The sequence below is a fragment of the Larus michahellis genome, chromosome 17 (assembly GCF_964199755.1).
Source record: "Larus michahellis chromosome 17, bLarMic1.1, whole genome shotgun sequence".
In the NCBI taxonomy this organism is placed as follows: Eukaryota; Metazoa; Chordata; class Aves; order Charadriiformes; family Laridae; genus Larus; species Larus michahellis.
The window spans coordinates 7,447,966-7,467,711 of NC_133912.1; the positions used below are offsets into that span (position 1 = coordinate 7,447,966).

At 43.2% G+C, this 19,746-nt stretch overlaps 1 protein-coding gene and 1 long non-coding RNA gene across 3 annotated transcripts in view; one reads left to right on the top strand and one right to left on the bottom strand.

Annotated features, from left to right (window-relative positions):
- The window catches only part of LOC141732290 (uncharacterized), a 58,202-nt gene that overhangs the window by 20,939 nt on the left and 17,517 nt on the right, over positions 1 to 19,746 (top strand). The window lies entirely within an intron of this gene.
- DRD2 (dopamine receptor D2) overlaps positions 1,093 to 19,746 on the bottom strand; it is a 33,175-nt gene continuing 14,521 nt past the window's right edge. Inside the window, exons 2-8 of the mRNA XM_074561052.1 lie at positions 12,371 to 12,683; positions 9,324 to 9,433; positions 8,682 to 8,818; positions 7,806 to 7,996; positions 6,850 to 6,936; positions 5,861 to 6,197; positions 1,093 to 5,291 (exon numbers count right to left, since the gene is read on the bottom strand). Of these exons, the coding sequence (XP_074417153.1) occupies positions 5,098 to 5,291; positions 5,861 to 6,197; positions 6,850 to 6,936; positions 7,806 to 7,996; positions 8,682 to 8,818; positions 9,324 to 9,433; positions 12,371 to 12,652 (1,338 nt within the window). The 5' untranslated portion in view covers positions 12,653 to 12,683 and the 3' untranslated portion in view covers positions 1,093 to 5,097. The remainder of the gene's footprint in view (positions 5,292 to 5,860; positions 6,198 to 6,849; positions 6,937 to 7,805; positions 7,997 to 8,681; positions 8,819 to 9,323; positions 9,434 to 12,370; positions 12,684 to 19,746) is intronic.

Here is a 19,746-nt window from a genome sequence, read left to right on the forward strand (position 1 = left end):
GGAAACAGTGCAACAGTAAGTGCAACATAAATATAAATATTCTTAAATGAATTAATGACGTTCTCCAGCATATAGGTCAAGTGAAATGCAAAAGGGAAAAAACTTCCACGTGCCAGTTACTTAACCTTGGCATAAGCTACCACACAGGGCTCAGCTGCAGTGCGCCGTCAGCACTGCCAGCTTCATGCAGTGCCTTCACCAAAACCTTTTATGCAAGACCAAGGGACAGAGATGGACAGCTGAAATACTCCCACTCGTGTGAATTCTTACATTGGGTGTGCTTAGCCAAGTGAAGTCCATAATTGCTTTTTTGTGGCATATTAACTTCTGCATAAAATACAGCATTAAAAATACTGTATTTATCATACAAATTGTCTGCAGTGCCATAGTGGTCTGAACAGCTTCTATTTATTTTCTCCATGCAGAGAGATCACGAGTTTGTAGATTCCACACAACTGTTTATTGTTGCCAACCAAACTCATGCAGGTTGGTGCTTATGTTTCACTCCTATGTATTTGTTTCCCTCAACTGTTACAGCTCAGGTAGACAAACGGTGTCCCAGTGAGAGCAGTGGCTTTTGATCCTTGTCTTGAACCTGCACTGCTATGGACCAGATGTGAATGAGTATGGCCAAAAAGTAAATACAGGAAGCAGTTGCGATGCCAGAGTACCAGCATGACTGCTCTTTGCTAGGTACTTATCTGTTTTTCATCCCTTCCTCCTCCAAATCCTCCCCAGCCTGCTTCTGTCTAGAAGAGAAGAGAGACGGATACATTTAAGAACAGTTTATTTTCTGCCTGTGTCTTTCTGCACCCCTTCTTTCCCATGTCTGATTCACCTAGCTTCAGTCTAGACAAAAGCTAGAATTCTTAAGGATAGACTGGGATAAGGGAGAGAAAGAAAAAATGCAACTAATCTGAAAAGCAAGTCAGAAAAAATGCAAGATCTCATCTGAAGGCCATCTTTTCCTGTTAGGTGCACTATGTATAGCATAACCTAGGTCCCTAGAGTCTGACGCCTTACAGCTAAACACCAGTGTTTGCTGCTTCTGGTAAAAAGAACGAAATAAGCATATAACATCAGGGTAGCTTGTGCAAGTCTCTATTTAATTACAGTGCTGCATGAAGACATTTGTTGGTGTCACATGTACTTGTGATGGGTATTATACATTCTTGACTCTTGAGGGAGTCATGTTTTCACTGGAGATTTTCACCACAGAGGTAGTGGCTTTTTTTTCTGTTTTCCTTTTTATTTCAGCAGGATTTAATAAGCTGGTTAGACCTACTGTAATTAGTTTACTCTTCAATCAGGAAGATAAACAGTATCATGACTGTAGTGGGAGCAAGCAGGCAAGCGCCAAATACAGTGCAGGCAGAATTCGCTAGCTTCTTAATTAAAACCTGTTCAGGGGGTGCAGAGAGCCCCGCGGGCTTCAGCGAGCTGTGAATCACAGGGAAGAAAAGCAGGAACAGGAAGACTCAATAAGCAGAACTAAAGCTTCAGTTACAAATAATGAATCACAAAATAGGGACTATAGCAAGGGTCTTAAGTTCTTCTTCAGGAACAAAGAAACGAAATCTTCTCAGCAATGTGCTTTAAAAAACATATCAGTACCCTTACCATCATCAGCATCTCCCACCATCTGAAGTCCTTGGGAAAGCAGTATTTTTTCCAGAGTGGAAGTAGCAGTGAGGACTGTATTTGCTAGACTCAGATCTGTGAGCAAGAGGCCTCAGAGTCCTGTATGATGCAACAGACTTCTCATAATTTCAGAAGTTTCTACAAACACCTTCCATCACAACTACGAGCTAGTTGTCATTGTGCCAGGTGCTGTACAAACAGATTGCAAAGACTGTCCTTGCTCTTGCCGTTAGTTTATTCTTTGTAAAGTCAGAGATGATGATAAATTTTGGTCCTCTCTTGAAGAGAGTTATGAAGGCTTGATTCATGGGTGGAAAGCGCTTTAGTTTATTGTCCTTAAGAGCAGATGTTTTATGGGAAATGAAAACTTGCTGCAGAGGAGATGAACAGACATGACATTACCACCTTTCCAAGGGTAGTGGGGATACAGATATTCCCACAAGATACCTTTGAGTTTGGAGTATTAGGAATGAGTGACTTAAACTGTCATTGGGATGAACGATGGGCTGCAGGTAATTTCTCCCAAAAAATACTTAATGTTTAGGAAACAACACCTGGGTTTTTTGGTCCAAGTTAGCAAACGTATGAAGGACATAAGCCCTTTTTCAGCAGCTCTCTTCCTCCATGATGTTTTGGAAGAGTTATTCATCTAGTTGCACAGGTGAGTTGAGCTACAATGTTCCACATCTAGATTCAGAAACAAAATTTTCAAACAAGGTGTACTGTATTGAAGATGATGATTTTGTCCTGGGTTAACACTGAACACAAAATAGAATCATGGCACAAAGTTAAGACATTATTCACATTCCACTTATTTTGAGGGCTCACACCAGGTTTTAGTACAGGGCAAATATCACCTATGGCAACTTCCAAATGCTTTAGAGCTTTTTTTGTCTATATGCATATTATTTTCTATTTTGATTCATCTCCCCATCTGTTAATTCACTAAGTCAAATGGCACCTTTCTGCTTTGCGATTGTAAATATGTTAGAAAATTGAGCAGTAGCTTGTTACTATTTTTCCACCAAAAAACCCCTACTGACTTCACATTATTCTTTGAATCTTTTAAGTAATAGCAGTCTGAGTTGATTCTCATTACTGAGTAAACTTGCTCAGTTAAAATTGGGGAAACAAAGAACAGATAACGTGTGCCTGAGATCTCTTGAGTTAGTGTTTCCAATTTTCTGATTAAAAAAGGATTGGAAAGTTTCCTGTGCTTCTGTAAGAAGTGTTTTTTCCCCTTGCCTGTAATTCTATTACAGCTCAAATTATAAAGGTTTCCTAGCTATGCATTACAATGCTAAGACAGAAGAGTGACTGGTCCCATCTTACATATTCATAACATTTTGTTCTGACAGCAACATGTAACACCCAGTTCATGTATGTCAATAAAATGTCACTCTGATAAGCATGTACTCTCCTATTCAGTTAATACATAGGACCTATTTCTGCTGAGAGTATATGCTAAAATCCCTCACTAAGCTGGGACACATTTAGGCATCTGTAGGATCACTCTTTATTTAAATTTATAGCTATGAACAGATCTTGAAGAGCCATGTTTAAATGTTATACAAGTCCATGGGCTAAATACTAATAACACTGGCTATTGGCCTCTTCCAGGAATGCAAAGTTTAGAATGGAAATTTTTGGATCAAGGTGGGGGTCCTGTTTCAGTTTCAGAAAACAACTGAGAACATGTGTTATAGCTGCTTGGCATAATTTCTTCTCGATATACAGCTGGAGCACATTCTACCAGTGCAGTCCATCCCACAGGAAAATGCTTTGTTAGCATTGTTAGGAAAACCAGAGAATAAAGAAGAGCCCCCTTGGCAGCGGTCTTTATCTATCCTGAAACAGAAACTATGCGAATATTCCACACACTGCATAGAGAGAAAAGGGATTATATTGCTCTCCAGATTGCATTTTAACATCTTTACAAAACAGCAGGTAACTAGAACTTCAGAGCCTGCCTCTGCATATGGCTATTGTAATCATCTAGTTCTCCAGATCCTACATTAATTTCTAGCCAGTCCTATTTCCATGTCATTTTATTAATCTTACTATAGTTTCTTTACAGAGGTATTACAAAATATATTTTGAACTGAGTATAATTAGTAAGTACAGTGTGGATTTGGCAATGCCAGAGTCAGCATGGTAAAATTATGCTGTTATAGGTTTTCAATTGTTTTAATGCGTGAAAAATAGATATCAGAGGGTAAGGGATGCTGGGAACATCCAGACCTTTCCACAGTCCAACTCGGACACAGGATTGGGTCCAGCTAGGGACTCTCTTGGGCTTTTATTCTGGCTTTTTCTAAAACACACAGTTTTATCTCATTTACTGTTAATTTAAACTAGGCACGATGTTATTCTGCGCTCTCTCTATTGAGAGACATAGGCAAATCATATCTGAGGTGGTCCTTGGCTTCATGGTACCCTGAAGTGAGGTGAGAAGAACTGGACCTAACTTAGCTGACTTGTTCAAGTTCACATCTGAGATGGACATGGCTGCAGATGCCTCACCTGGCACGCTGTCTTCATGTTTCCGTGGAAACATTCACCACACTAACACACCTCACCTAGTTTTTTAACTTCTTGTAAGAGACTGGAGATGAAATGCTGGTGGGCAGAAATTGCTGCTGGGCTGGCTGATGATAGATGACAGTTGGTGTCCTGTTTGATCTGAATGTGTACCATGCATATAATTTCTTTAGTTTCTCTCCTTCTATTTTTTGGCTTGGGCTTCTGTTCAACTCATTTATTCATATTTACACTGATGTACTGGTCCCACATGAGACTTATGCTCCCCTTCTTCCTTTTGCCTGTTGCTTGTAGGCCCACATTGTTGCAGGGATTGGATCTGTAGGTGGCAGAACCTTCTTAGCCCGCTTGGGGACCTCTTAAAGTTTTTTCTCAAGGCTTCAGGAGTTTAATACTGGGTAAGTCAGCTCGAGGTGAAGGCAAAGCTATTGCATGGAGTTTCCGCAAGCTCTGTCTGGCTCCTATTGTAAAGCGGAAAAGATGGTCTTGTCTTTGGTGAGAATTGTATCAATGACGTAACACGCAAGCCAGTAGCGGCAGTGACCTATCGCTACCTTCACATGGCTCTGTCTGTGTTTAATGCACTCAAGGTTAGATGGCCACAGGCAAGAATCAAGTGAGTATGCCTTGATTTTTGCTTCCGCTTTAAACACAGTGTGAGGGTAGCTCTGAAAAGTGCCTTTGGGATTGGTGTCCCAGAGTCCAAAGATCACCTTGAGGGATGAGAGGACCTCCCACATGAAGGCCCTCGTTACATCCCCACCAAGAGGCGCATGGGCATGGCAGTGGTGTAACACTTTAGGCCTCATGCCCAATACAAGAGCTCGAGACCTCTCCATGGCTGCCCATTTGTGTGCGTGAATGGCATTGGTTTCTTTTTTCTCATTCTTAAAAATGCGGTTGCTGTTTTTACTTTTAACAGTGGAGGATCTTCATGAAAGCCTTACGAAATTCAATGTTGAAGGTGGTGTAAATAATTGGGTTGACAGCACTGTTGACATATCCAAGCCACGTAAAGGCGCTGTACATTGCTGGGGGGATGTTGCAATCGCAGTGCATGTTCAGGATGTGAGTGATGAAGAATGGGAGCCAGCAGATGATGAAAACACCTGGGGGAAAAGGAAAGAGACAGATTTTGATTGCTGAAAGCTGGACAAATTTTGAGACTATAAGAACAGCGAGGATGTTTTGGTATAAAAGAAAAATGTTTCCCTAAGGAATAAGCCTTTTGTTTGTCTGTTAGGTCTCATAGTCTATATTCTGAGTATCCAGGTATTAAAGAACTTTTTGGATAATTAGGACAGTTGCATCAAAAAATCTGGCCTTCAGAGATGCCAGTTTCTTTCTGAGCTATGCTGCCTTTTGTGTTCCAGAAAGCCCATGAGCTCTCTTGCCCCTGCACCTAGCTGTCTTTTGGCAGTCCGAGCACCCCACAGATGGACAGCTTTCTGAGCCTTTTGTACAGCACTGGGAACTGTTCTTAGCTGGGAAGGAGGTAGCCTTCCTATTGGCAGCACCCTGCCTACTTGCCTACATATCCTCTAACGTATCCAGTGAAACTATTTCTGTGGAGGTCTGGAAGAATAGTCTACGCTGGACATTCAGACTGGCTACCCTCATCCTGGCTAGCTATTGGTTTTCTGCAGAAATACAAGAGGAAGCCAATGTGCACTCTCACCAAGTACAATGGCTAGCATCTGAGTGGCTTTCTTTTCCTTCTGTTGTGACAGTTTCCTCCTGCTCACAGTCTTGAGAGAGGTCCTTGTCTTGCCATTTGGCATAGACTGGATCTCAAAGACCTTGGCTGTGTAGGGTGTTTCTTTGGCATGTCCATTCTTCTCTATTTTCCCAGGGCTGTCCAAGGCCTGCAGGGTTGAGTTGGTGCCCTGATTAGAAGCAACTGGCACAATCAACTGATGGTTACTTGGTGCCGCTGGTTTGATGGTGATTTTCTCAGGGGGACTGGTACTGGACACCATCTCCATTTCCATATCTTCTATGTGACTCTCCGGCTCCTGGACAAGAATCAAATGTCCGCAGCACAAAGACAGATAAATATACAGAGAGGAGCAACGAACATTCCTTACAGAGTGAAGCTGGATGATGTTGAAGAACAATCAATCCCTCTTCTCCCTCCCTACGTTTTTGGTAGGTGCTTGGAGAATGGCCTGTAAAGTGTTTACAGATAAGAACACTTTTGGGTAGATGGGATCGACAGAACTGCAGTGATTGACTCTCCGTTATTGCACAAAGAGGCTAAGAAATGGGAGAGACACTGTCTCCGCTCCCTGTAGATTTTATTTCATTTTCAGAATATAAATAAATAAAAACGAAATCAACAAGCAAAACCCAACAAAGCCAATGCGGTCCAAGACTTAAAATAAATAACAGAGAGGAGAAGAAAATCAAAGACAGAAAATGTTAAAATGTCACGGCTTTTACAGCTGATCTTTAGGTGAGCTTAGTCTGGCTTTTTGAGCTCTATGATCTTAAACCCCCTGCTTCACTCTAAGGAATGGGAAGAATATTTAAATTTTAAGATTGAATGGTAACCTTTGTTCTTAGTTTATTTTTCTCCCACCCTACATAAATTCATTTTGTGGCCTGAGAGGCGAAAAGGGGAAAGCTAAATGCTCTGAAAAGCTACGACTTCTCTGTAACACTCACCACTTTGCGCTTATTAACTTGGAAACTCCCATTGGACTTCACAATAACTGTGCAGAGCTTGACGTCTTCTGGATGAGTGCATTTGTCCTAAGGGGCAAGCACCAGCTCAGAGGTTACACAAGCAAATATTAATTGGGAAGGGAAGCTGGTAAGGGAGGCACGTGGAAATACAAACACAGGGCAGGAAGCAGAAATTAATCAGTGTGACTACGGTGCTAAGAATGATGGAAAACTACTCTGAAGAAGCAGTGATGGAGGCAAGTATCCCTTATGCTTTTCACCAAAGGAAGGAAACCGCAAAGATCTGCTAATGTTTCTGTCTGTCCCTCTCTCGGTGCCTTCTTTGCTCGACATGGCACTGGCCTCTGAGGCAACGCAATTTGGAGGCAGCGCCTCTGGGACTATACATTCCTACTGCTTGTTTTGCATGTGCCACGAGAGTAGCGTTTTGACAAGCAGTCTCGCACTTAACACGCTCAGCTGGACTCCACTTACACACATATCTCATGCTCTGAGAGGCTGTTTTCACTGCAGAGGTATCATTACCAGCGATGTAGTTTGCACCCCAGCCACGCAAACAATTTCCATTGAACTTCTTCATCACAACAGCAGGACTGACTCAGAAAATAGTATAGCCTGTAGTCAGGCTACTAACCCAAACTTAGAGCCAAAGGAAATGCAGCCTGGTTAATGAAGCAGCTCCTAATGCAGATCTGCTGATGAAACATCCCCTGAGACCCAGGGAGGCCTGTGAAGCACCAGCCAGTGACCTGATAATCCACTGTGCGACTGGGACTCCAAAATGGCACAGGACACAGCGTTCACCTTTGTGATCCAGTATTTCACCTAGTCCAGCCAGTGCCATTTGGGGAAAGGAGGACGTGCTTTGGGGAACAAAGCGGAGCAGGAAGAGGAAGGGACGGAGACTGCTGAGAGCAAGGCAGAGGTCTAGTTACCTTCAGCGGGGCTTGCGTGTCCGAGTCCAGGCCATGGCTGCTGCGCTTGGTGTTGACGCGCTTCCTGCGCTTCCGCAGCACTATGTAAATCTGCACATACACCAGCAGTGTGACAATGAAGGGAACGTAGAAGGAGACGATGGAGGAATACACGACAAAGGCAGGATTGGCAATGATGCACTCATTCTCGTCTGGAAGACAAAAAGTTTCAGGCTTGTTGTCGCTGCTGCTAGGAGCCAGGTCTGGCTTCCCCCTCTTCTCTCCCTCTTTCAGAAGGCACAGAGGTACCCAGAGAGTGAGAGCTTTGGGTTCTAGGGGGGACCACTGCGTCAGCTGGAAGTGGTACTAGAACAGCAAACTCCCCTTGGGTCACAGGGAGTCACATACGACCCGAAGACCCTGGATATTGCTTGCCTTCTAACTAGAAGCCTGCAAATCCCATGCTGTATACAATCGAGTCTTCCTATGCAACTGATGGCTGAACTCCCGGTTCCTTTCTTGCCTGTCTCAGTGAAGCTATTTGTCCCATGACTTTCCTTTTCATGTGTTTTAATGTAAGAGAGGTTTTGATTTTTGTAGTGGACAAATGTTAATGTAACATTGATGAGTGCTGTGTAAACTTCTGCACAACCTCAGTTCTGATGTGTCTAAAACACTGGTCTGGAACAGCAAGAGGTGAAACGGATCCAGAAGCAGCTGACAGAAATAGTCTGGGATGACGCTAGGAGAGGAGACCTGAAACAGAGACGGACACATCCCAATACACCTAAAACCTGATCCCCATGTTTATTCCTGACTTGTAACAGAAGACTATCTGGGAACCCACTAAAGCCAGAAAGATGCCAATAGCTGGCTGCAGGTGGCATCACAACTCACCTGTGTTGTTGAGGCCAAAGAGGAGTGGGCAGGAGATGGCAAATGAAAGCACCCAGACCACAGCAATCATGACTGTGACCCTGCGCTTCGAGCTGTAGCGGGTATTATACAGCATTGGCATTGCTACTGCTGTGTACCTGCAGTGTGAAGATACAAATACAGTTTATTGTTATTCTGCCAGCGCTGACAAACTTTGTGGGAAATTACACCTAGTTACTGTGTCTGAGAGCCTGGTCCAGCAAGAGGGCAAGTCAGGTTTCACGAATCTCCAAGGGGTCTGCATTCCTTGTTTTGGAAGGCATGAGGCTGGGGTCAGCATTTTTCTTCCACACTCTCTGAGCTGCTGCCTTCCCACTGATGATCGCTTTGCTATTAAAGTATATAAACAGAAGGACTGAACTAATGGGGACGTATACAGACAATTCCATTTACATTCTTGAGACCAGTGTTTCTATGTCTGCTTCTGATGGAATCCCTGCTCAGACCTCGTTTAGGTCCTCTAAATCACTCTTCAAGAGATGTCAACACCACTAGCTCTCAGCATTTTCAAGTCTCTGTGTTACAGGTAAAATTAGACCATATAAAGCTGGCCGCGACTTGCTGCTGTGGGTTTGATACAACTTGCTGCCATGGAGCCCTCACCTGTCAATGCTGATGGCACAGAGGTTGAGGATACTGGCAGTACACATCATAACATCAAGGGTTACAAAGATATCACAGTGGATCCGACTAAACCTCCACTCACCGACCACCTGTAAAGAGAGAGTATAAGGTCAGTAAAAGAACTCACTGAGAATGCACAGCTAATGAGAGGGTCTAAAGGGAGGATTTTGCACAAAGACACAGACGCTTGCTGGTAGCTGGAGTTCGGCTGGTTCAAGCGGGATTCAAATTTTGTCTACAGAAGTTCCAGCTGGAATCGGGTCATATGTAATCAGTCACATGCTGCATCAAGTAGGATTGTTTGCCATTGAGTGCCTTCAAGGGCTTTCTCCTGTCTAGTCTAAAGGTGTCAAACGATGGCATGGCCGCAAAGGAAGTACTCTGCTCCATCCAAACCATTTCTTAGAGCATTTCCTGAGGGCTGATGGGATTTTTTTGTCCTTCCTAATTCCATCCTGTTACTCTGTACTGAGTTGGACAGCCCTAACAGCAAACACAAACCTGAGCTCATATTCCGATGACATAAGGGAGTGCAAGTGTCCTCAGAGTGAACTATGTAGGAGCTTAAACAGGTCTCTGAAGCATTGCAAAGAAGTATTAGAAAGGAAATACATTAAATTTATATCCTGAGCACCTCTAATTGTACTTACGGCTTTTTATTAGACACTTTTTTGCAATTATAGCTAGCAAAGATCAGCAGTAGAGAAGCAGGAGTTTCCTTCATTTTTCAGTTTAAAAAATCAACGTAGAAATTCCTCCTTTTGTTTTTTTGGTGAAGGAAATTTATTTAATTTAGAGTGAAAAGTCTTTGACACGCTACATGTTGTGATAAAGACAAAGAACTAATGATAACACTTCCAGTTACCAATAGCCTTTTTCTCTTCACATATCTTGCTATTGAAACTGAACTTTGCCAATTAAGTTTAATAGCAATTATTAGGACTGCTGTATTTGACATGTGATGAAAAAGGTATATTTCCCTCTAATAAAAATAGAGTCCTACTGCATTTGAAAATAGAATGAATAAGATATCTATTCTTCAGTTATTTCTGCTCTGATATACATAACCATAGGCAGCATAAAGAAAAAAGAATGACTGCATTGAAGCCTGAGTGACAGATGAATACTCAGTGATTAAAAAAGCACTTAAGAGACAGTTACATCAGTAACTTTGATGAGAATTTGCCCAAAGGCAAAGGTTTCCAGCCAGCTATAAGCTTCTGCAAAATCAGTTTCATGAACGTATAGTTTTAAATTTATGGGAGATGCTGTGAACTGCAGCAGTTCTTTCTCTTAGTGCTTTCATTAATGTAGGAGAAACCTCAGAAAGTTGGAGGTAGAAGATTTGTTTGCAAGAAGGCTGATTTTTTTAAAAGGGTTTCCTTTTGACGTTCCTATTTGTCCGAGGTTGTGACACAAATCCTAAAAAAAATAAATGAAGATACTTACAGAACAAAGGGTTCTGGCCAGTTTTGATTTCAGACTGCAGACCCAGAGAGGGACCACAGTGTGCCTAATCCACATCAGTCCAATGGCTCCTTCTCTCTCAGCAAGTATTTGTCATGTTTTTTGTTGCTTCAAGCTAGCAGTCGGTTTAGCAGAGTGTGGATAAGAGTGAAAAGGGCAAAAGTAAATTCAGATGTAAAGGCCTGATTGTCCTACTTGGCAGATTAAGGAAGGTGAGGTTCCACACCAACTCCACGTACCCAGGAGCCCAGACAGGGGAAAGTATCTTACACGATTTGCGCTTTATTCTTTCACATTAAAATAAGAAGTGTCTGAGAGACTCTCCTACCTGGGCCTAAGAGAGCAAGAGCTTCTCAGAGCAAAAGCCTCTGCTTAAAATGGGTTGTCGCAAAAGAGGAATATAATAGAAGAGCATAACTAGTCTAAGAGGCATTGCCTACAATCGCAACCGGGCTGTGGTCATGTTAATAAGCTTTAGCAGATGCATAATGTTTTACGTTTTTAAAGTGCCATGAAAACAATAATTAACTAGAGTGATAATTAGTATTGTGGTTTCTTGACAGTCTATGTCATGTCAGTGGGTTTGTTTTGCTTTGCGTTAATACTTAATGGTATAATTGATTATGGCTTCTTCCCCTGCTCTCCTCTTTGTTTTATCATTTTCTCTCATAAACAAGTGCCTGAAAATTAATTGTACACTCAGTATAGTTCCAGTCTTATGCTCTCTCACCACCATTCATTCTCTCTTGGTTGTGATTGCCACCGGCACGCCAGTTCTCAGCTGACTGAAGAACACGGGCAAGCCAGCAAAGGGGCCCAAGGGAGAGGGGCTGCGTAGCTTCTCTTATTCTTTCCTTTAGAGATGCATTTCATTCTTTCAGGCTACGTGCTGTTGCAAGAGTCATTTGCCATCAAGTAAACGGGTGGCAGACTTGGGAGTATTTGGCTTTCACAAACCACAGCGCCACTCAAATATGGCTCTGTATGCAGAAGTATAGAACTCTTTTGTACCAAACGACATGCTAACGGCAGCAATTTGAAAAGTAGCTCAGCTGCGATTATGTTTCTCTTGTATATTGTGACATAAAAGCTTTGGATTTACATCCTGCTTTTACAATTGCCTGCTCTTCTTAGTACTGTCCTCCTGTCGTCCTTCAGAAATACGGGTTTCATTACGCTTTGATGGAGTTTATTAGTGTGACACCCATGACGTTGTTGCAGACTCATGCTTGGGAATGAACAGTTCATCTATGTAGTTTTGAAACCAAAATTGGGGTCCTTTCACTCTTGATCCCTCTATTTAAAGGCCAGCTTTTCAATGCAATTGGATTTAGTAAATTAGTCCTCCGAACAACAGTGCATTTTCAAGTTAGCTTGTCATCTGCTATCATGTCGATTTCCTGGAAAAATCTGACCAACTGTTAGCAAATTAAAAATGCATTTGTTACGAGAAATTCGGGAGGCCTTGAAATAGCCGATGTCCAGGCTGCTAAACCTTCTCTCTCTATCCCCATTCACCAGAAACATTCAGTACTGCAAAAGAAAACTGGGTCACCTACCTCCAGATAGACCACCCAAGGCATGACCAGGGTTGCTACCAAGAGATCTGCCACTGCCAAACTCACGATCAGGTAATTAGTGGTAGTCTGAAGGGCTTTTTCCCTGGACACAGCCATACACACCAGCACATTGCCAAAAACGATGACAAAGATGAGGAGGGTGAGCAGCATGGCATAGTAGTTATACTGAGGCTTCTGGTCTGCATCGGACTCGTTGAGCGGCTTGCTCCAGTTCCTGTCACCGATGTCACCGTTGTACCAAGAGAGGTTTAGGGGATCCATGGACGTAAAAGTGCCAGGTTCCAGCTCCACCCTGACACAAAGATGTTGAAAAGACAGTCAAAGGCCAACATGTAAAATAACAATAAAACAATTACACATGTGCTAGCTCATTCTTGGGATTCTCTGGAGCCTGTTCCCCTACCCTGATTTCCTGTGTGCAAATGGTTGATTGACTGGAAATGCGATGAAGACCTAGACAGGAGGCTGAACTGATGGTCAGATACCTAGGCAGGGATTCAAGAAGTTAGTTTCTATTTCCAGTTCATCCACCAGATTTCTCTGGTCAAAGATATCGGCTACTCTGTGTTGCAGCCGATTCACCCAGAGTGCCCGGGACTTTTGCGTCTGTTCCCCTGACAATCCCTAACTGCTAACTGCTCCATGTTAGGCGGGCATAGTTCAGGGCAGATATGCCATCACTCACTTTGTTTATTTTTCATGTGCTCCATGGGGCTTTGGGCTGTGTTCCTTTTTCCCCCTTTTTTTTCCTTTGCTTTTCCTTATTTTTTTTTCTCCAGCAGGGAAATAAAAAAAAAAAACAAAAACAAACAAAAAAACCCCTATGAACCCAATTGTGATGATAATGAAAGCTGACAGTAGCAGTTTTGAAGTCAGGGCTGGTCTGTGCCTGCCTTCCGCCATTCCCTCAGTGAGGTTGCAATGCAAAGGGGAACACGGAACATGGTGGGGGCATGACTGGGTGCCATCCCACAGCCCAACCTCTGCAGCTCCTGCCACTGGGAAGACAGGTCTCCTTGGAAATCTGTGGCATCATGCCAAACCATCACTTCTTCCCTGGCCAATGGCCGCATGCTCTGCACAGGTTCAAAGGTAGCTTATAACAAATCATGGTTTTTCCTGTAGAGTGTCCTAGAACCTATTTAGGCTTTTGTGTTTGTTTTATCCAGGCATAGCAAAGGCAACTGCAAGTGTCTTTTAGTCTTTTGGATTTTTTCTGTCTCCCAGGATTGCTTCTGTGCTCTGCTTCCGTAGCCGGGCCGTTTTCGGCACATGGTGAGGGGGCTGTCTCCAAGAGGCCTTCCTTTGGTTTCCACTGGCTATGGATCGGGTCCCAGGCTCACAGGCATTTCTTATGGATGATGAGGAAGAAGAATGAAAGTGAACTGAACAAAGATGAGGAAACAATATTCCAAAGAACTGTTGCTGTCTGGATATAGAGGTTTGTGAGTTATTAGCTGCAAATGCAGGCAGCAAAAAGCTACTCTCTACCAAGGGCGATGTATAAACAAAGCTAACGCTTGGGATGTGGTGCGTGAAGGGAAGGTTATGGTTTCTGCTCTGATGATAGACTACAGCAGAACTGATATCTCTTAGGTCCTATTTCTGTATGGTGCAGGCTATTGAAGGTGCATGAATGTCCCTGAGGTTATATGGATTTTATGGCAACAGGTGATGCAAAGCAGTGGTATCAGGACTGCATACCCCTAGATCATTGGCATCCAACTGCACATATGTCCACATTGTAAGAAACTGGCTAAAAGTTAAGCTGCATCATGCAGGCCTTGTCAGCAGGTTGTCTGTATTGGGGTTTTTGTCTGGTGCCAGCGTATGAAAAACAAATTTTATATTTGCAATGAGACTGTAGTTTATTTGGCCTCAGTCTCTGGCATACTGGAAGGACTTTCCTGGCTGTGCGGTCTTGCTTAGGTGGGCTCACTAAAGAGCTCCCAGGGCAGGATTTATGCAGTGGGTGCTTGTGACGGTTGGCATCATCATCTGGGTATTTCCACACCATGTCTGGGTCCTGCTGGAGTTTCTACACACTTCAAAAAAGAAAGAATCGCCACACAATGTGTGTTTGCTGAAGGAGTAGAGACTAAAATATGAGTATTGCCTCAGTATGCAGATCATCCCTGTTCTCTGCATAACTGAGCCGGCAGTACAGGCAGAACTGGACATGCTCAGATCTGACTGGCGTGCACCTGAGTCTGCCTTTCAGAGAGCCACAAAGGCCACGGGGAGGGGAGCACTGAGCTGATTTTCACTGTGTGAGCTGATAGGTCCCCTGAGCTCACCAGAACCATTAATGCCAGATGCTCCAAGGATGAGCAAGTGGAGTAGTCTGATAATAACAGCAGGACTCTGGTGTACAGCAGAGGCAGACAAATGCTAACTTCAAATCATAGCTGTGCCACTGAGTGAGGTGAAACAGCTCTGTCCCATTTGTTGAAACGGAGCTGCTTTGTCAGCTGGTAAATGAGTATGGTGAGGCCAGCAAAAACAGAGTTGTCATACCTGAACTGCACCCACAGCTGCGGAGGGTCTCTGAAATGGTATAATCCACATCGATCATTTCAGCCCCTTGCCAGGATTGCTTGTGTGTTTAAAAGCAAAGTATCGAGGTCTGTACCTGGGCCTGAAGTAGTCATTACATCAAGAAATGGTGACATATCAGAGACCATGATCAAAGAGTAAAGGCAAGAGTTGCGTAAAAGCAACTGGAGATTTTGGCTACTTTGATTTTGGGGTTTCTGGTTTGAGAGGTTTTGAAAGGGCCTCATTCACTGCTCAGCACTTCCTAAAAGCAAGTATTCCGTGTTTCTCAAGCTGTATCTCCATAAAGACCACTGCGATTTGAAAACCTGGCCATGTTCTCAGACATCCTAAACCAGGGCATTTAATTTTCTTAATAAAAGAAAAAGTGAATTCAATTTATTAAACCATGTAAGTGATCAAAATAGCAAAACATTTGCAAATATCAAATTCACCCGGGAACAATGGTTTCTTTATGTTTCACTGAGCTTTTGTGTGCTTTTCTCATTCAAAGAACAATTTGTATAATAATCCTTGGAAATTTGTTGCATATGGGTCCTTAATAGCTGATAATTCAAAAAGTGTCTGTCTGACAGTGCTATCAGCGGCACTTGATAGCTCTACAAATGTCTTCTTAGAAACTGTCAAAGTGTCAGAAATTAATTAAATGTTAGCTTATGTGACTCAGAGTGAAGGGGGAAAATCAATGCTAAATGCAGCAACCGTTTTTTCTTTTCTCCTGTTGCCCTTTGATAATGCAAAACTCTCTAGAGAAGGCAGAAACATGCATAAAATGCAGGATGGAAAAAAAAAGCAGGAACATGGAAAAATATCTTAAAAGAATAAAAGGAGTGGAATGATTTGATATCTGCAGGATCAGCCCCTTGGTCCTGTTCTGGCTCCTTCTGAGCTCTGACTGCAGTTCACAAAACAGAATTGTGCTTCACGGGGAAAAAGCTAGAGACAGGGGTGAGGGATGTACACGGGAAATCTAGCCCTGCTCATTTTACAGGCCATTGCAACTCAGTGGTGGAGTTGGAAGAACTATATACAGCTAATCTCTCATGTCCATCTATTGGGCGTTTACTTGATGGGGGTTAGGGTGGATATAGAGGGCCCTGGATAAAGTGAGCAAAAATCCTCTTCTGTTCCCTTCTGCAGCTTCTGCAAGGTTTTTTTTTTTCTTTCAGTAGACCTGCTTTTACAGCAATAATTTTTGTCTTTTCGTGCAGTTGATCATCATGAGGAAAGTTAAAAGATTACATTTGAACATTGTAAAAATGAAAAGGGTTTGGTGTTTCTATTTAAAAAAAAGTTTTAATTTGTGAAAATGAAACACAAAAGAAGTTCCAAACGTTTTGCATGAAATAGGGAAACAAAAAGACTATGTAATTTGTGATCTTGCAGTTAAAGTCTGTATCTGGTACATATCCATATGGTACTGGTACAAAACTACAACTACATGGACAACTCTGTTAATTCCTAACTTTTGAGAGTTTGAGTTTTCAGTCCTAAAAATAATCTTAACTTCTCCAGCCACAGAACTGGCATCACTTGGAAGCATTATGGTGGCCATTAGAGTGTCTCGTGAGTTTTCAGTACTGCTTTAATAGCACTTATTATTTTACTGCTGACGGTTTCTCAGTAGAGAAGAAAGAACCGCTTTAAAAGGTGACTAGAAAATAAAGTGATTTTTACTGTGTTTGACCAGGGACCTGCATTTTCGTATGGAGGCAAAGGGAAGGGATCATAAATACAGAGAAAAAGTAGTACAAATAGCACCTCGCTATGCCCTGACCTGTGGGATCTTGTTGAGTTTCTCTATCCCTGTAAACAAGGCAGAACAGAGTCTCAGTTTTAGCTGAGGCTTTGGATGCAGATGTGGGTAGAGTCCTGAAATGGAACAAATTCCTTTGTGAATTAACTACAGTAAAGCCACTTTAATTCCCATACAGAGTCCACGCAGATTTTTAGTGTGGCTGAGCTAATCCAGATGCGGATTTACTGAGAGGTCAAGGGCAGGACAAAGCAGCAAGGTTGCAGCCCTGTGTTTGATGCCAGCAGTGCAGCAACATGCCTGCATCGCACCGAGCATCTCTGCTGCTCTCCCCTGCCGTCGGGTCCGGTCCGCACCCGAGGCTCTGCTAATCCCCCTTACGTTAACTTGCTTGAGTGCCCCTGGTCAAGCATGGCCTAACTGGGAAGCAGTCTGCCATCCAGAGGAAAACAGCCTCTCTCAACAGGTTCCCATGCGTTCCAGTTGTCTTCCAGCAACTGGAGGAAATCTGCTGTCTGGCTGCTACTCCCTGCTGGAAATGACGGGGAAAAGGGAGCCAGGACAGATGCTGTGAATGCAGAGCCAGATCTTTTCTCTCCTTTGTAGTTAACTCCCCCTTCTTTTCAGAAAGCAAACTGAAAAATATGTTTGTTTGCAATGCCGGTATTTCTCCTTGGCTCCTCATGATTGATCATCTAATTACACTTGTGGCAAAAAAGCATGACATCTCCCTGGCAAATGTGTAATGTTCACAACTGGCAGCAGCAAAACTGTTTGTCTTTCTGGCAAGATCTGAAACATGAAATGTGTATTAAGCAGAGATGGATGTACCAGACAGCTCACCAGAAAGCAGAAGGTAAAAGGCTCCAGCGGAAACTCATACCTACAGCTTGCCTGCATTTGAATAGTATCCCGGGGCTGCCCTCGGCTCTTCCTAGTGCTGTGCTAGGTTAGAGATACTCTGATTCAGTGCAAATGCCTTTTTTTTTTTTTTTTTTTTTTTTCTTTCAGAAATAGCAAAGGTGTAACACACTTTTAGGTTTTTACTCTGCTTAGAAACACCCTCAGGGATAAAATATTCGAAGGCCTGATCCTGAGCTAGCATCAGTGTCTAGCAGACCCTTTGATGCATGTCACTGCAGCATCTGGTTTCTGTTTGGTAAAGATCTGTGGCCTTTGGAGCTAATCTGGGCTGCTAATCTTGGGACTCCTGATTCCCAGAATGCCTCTGACTGAACTCTCTGTAGACCTAACAGGAAAACAACAGCGAAAGCCGCCAGCGACAATATTCTGATGGCAGATCCACCGTTTCCACAGCAGCCTCAGAACAGTCTCTATCTCCCTTTCCCAAGGTATTTCTTGCGTGCAGTTCTTGCCAGATCGCCCGTTTCCTTCTAATTGCTGCTACCCAGACGTACCCACCAGGTTACTGAAAGTCTAGCCTAGGACTGTGTGAGAAAGGTGTTTAAAGACAGATTTGCTCCAAAGGCATTTCTGTTTCACAGAAATCAATGTCTAAGTGAAATTTGCACAGTACAGTGCCTCCCTGAATATTGTCATTTTCCTCTGAAATCTTGGAATCAATGGGCCACAGGAAAGCTGTCAAACTGACATCCCTTCTGTCCTGAAGATGCTTCTTGATGCTGTTTACTTGGCTCCGCTGAGAATGTGACTGAGGCATTCCCATCAAGGGAAATAACATATTCTTTGGGAGTAGGGAGGTGGTGGAAGAGAAAGGGAAGGGGAAAGCGTGTTTGAAGTTTCCCTGTTCAGGAGCTCTGTGCAAAGGAAAGCAGCTTCTGGAGTAATTTCACTATTTTCTTTATGTAAACCCAGAATTTATAATTGGTGCTGTGAATTCCTCGTCATGGCTCACTGGAGAGCAAGGAAGGTGTGTAACAGCTAGCAGTGAGTAGGAATCTCTTCCCATCCAGTTCTGCGCAGGGGACAGTGCCTGCAGACTTTGAGAAGCACAAGGAAAGGTCAGGAATTAGGAAAAGATGGTAAATTCCATCTCAACCTGAGGACCATAGTACCTACTGCCTCTGCTAACGCTGACGAAAAATCCCAGCCACTGGCATCTGACACTCCAGGATCAGCTGATGCACTGAACATAATAAGTGAAGTCTTAGTGGCTCTAAATACACCCGACTCTCCCAGGCACTGAGTAGTACCTGCAAATACAGCAGGGATTTGACAGTCATGACTGATGAGGTCCTGGCAGTAATTACATTTGGAGCAGTTTTGAGCACTGACTGTATCTCTTCAGAAGGCAGTACTGGGCAAACTTAACTTTCAACGCTCCTTGCGTTTTCTTAGTGGTAAGTCAGTCTCTAGTAGTAAGTAGACTACACAAGCAGTAGGCTTAGCTACCTCTGCACCTAGAGGTACAGAAATTAGAGACAAAGATCCGGACAAGGCTGGGTTTTTTTGGAGGGGCTGAATTCTATCTTCAGCACTGTGCAACCTTCGTATCTACCCAATACAACAGTTCTTCCCGTCAGCTCCTTGCAAAAGCCTCCTGAAAAGCTTCCATTGTTATTTGAAATACAAGTGCAAGGCCACAGTTATTGCTCACTTCGGATTCAGAAACATTTCTGCGTTTCACTTGGTCTTGCGTAATACCTAATTGGATCTTCCTACTAGAAAGCGTGCATATGTCCCACTGGAGTGTGTTGTAAAGCACCTAATCTAAGCACTTCCTCCTGTAAGTGCTCAGAAGTGCTATTAGCACGGGTTTTGGATATAATACACTCCTGCCACATAGGCCTTTGAGTCACTGACTTTAACCGTTCTCATTGATGCCACAATATTTTCTATTCACAGCACTTTACTTCTCAATAATTGCATTGTTCAGAGCACTCTGCACTAATTCTGTCATGTGAATCACCTCCCTAACTGCAGCACAGGGACAGAGGTGAAGAGCAGCACAGCAGCCTGAGCTTCGCTCTCTGGAATGCAGAGAGAGTTTCCTTCCTGTGGGACTTGGTGCAGGATGATCTTATTGCAATAGCTTTGTAACCCAAGAACTGTAAGGCTGACG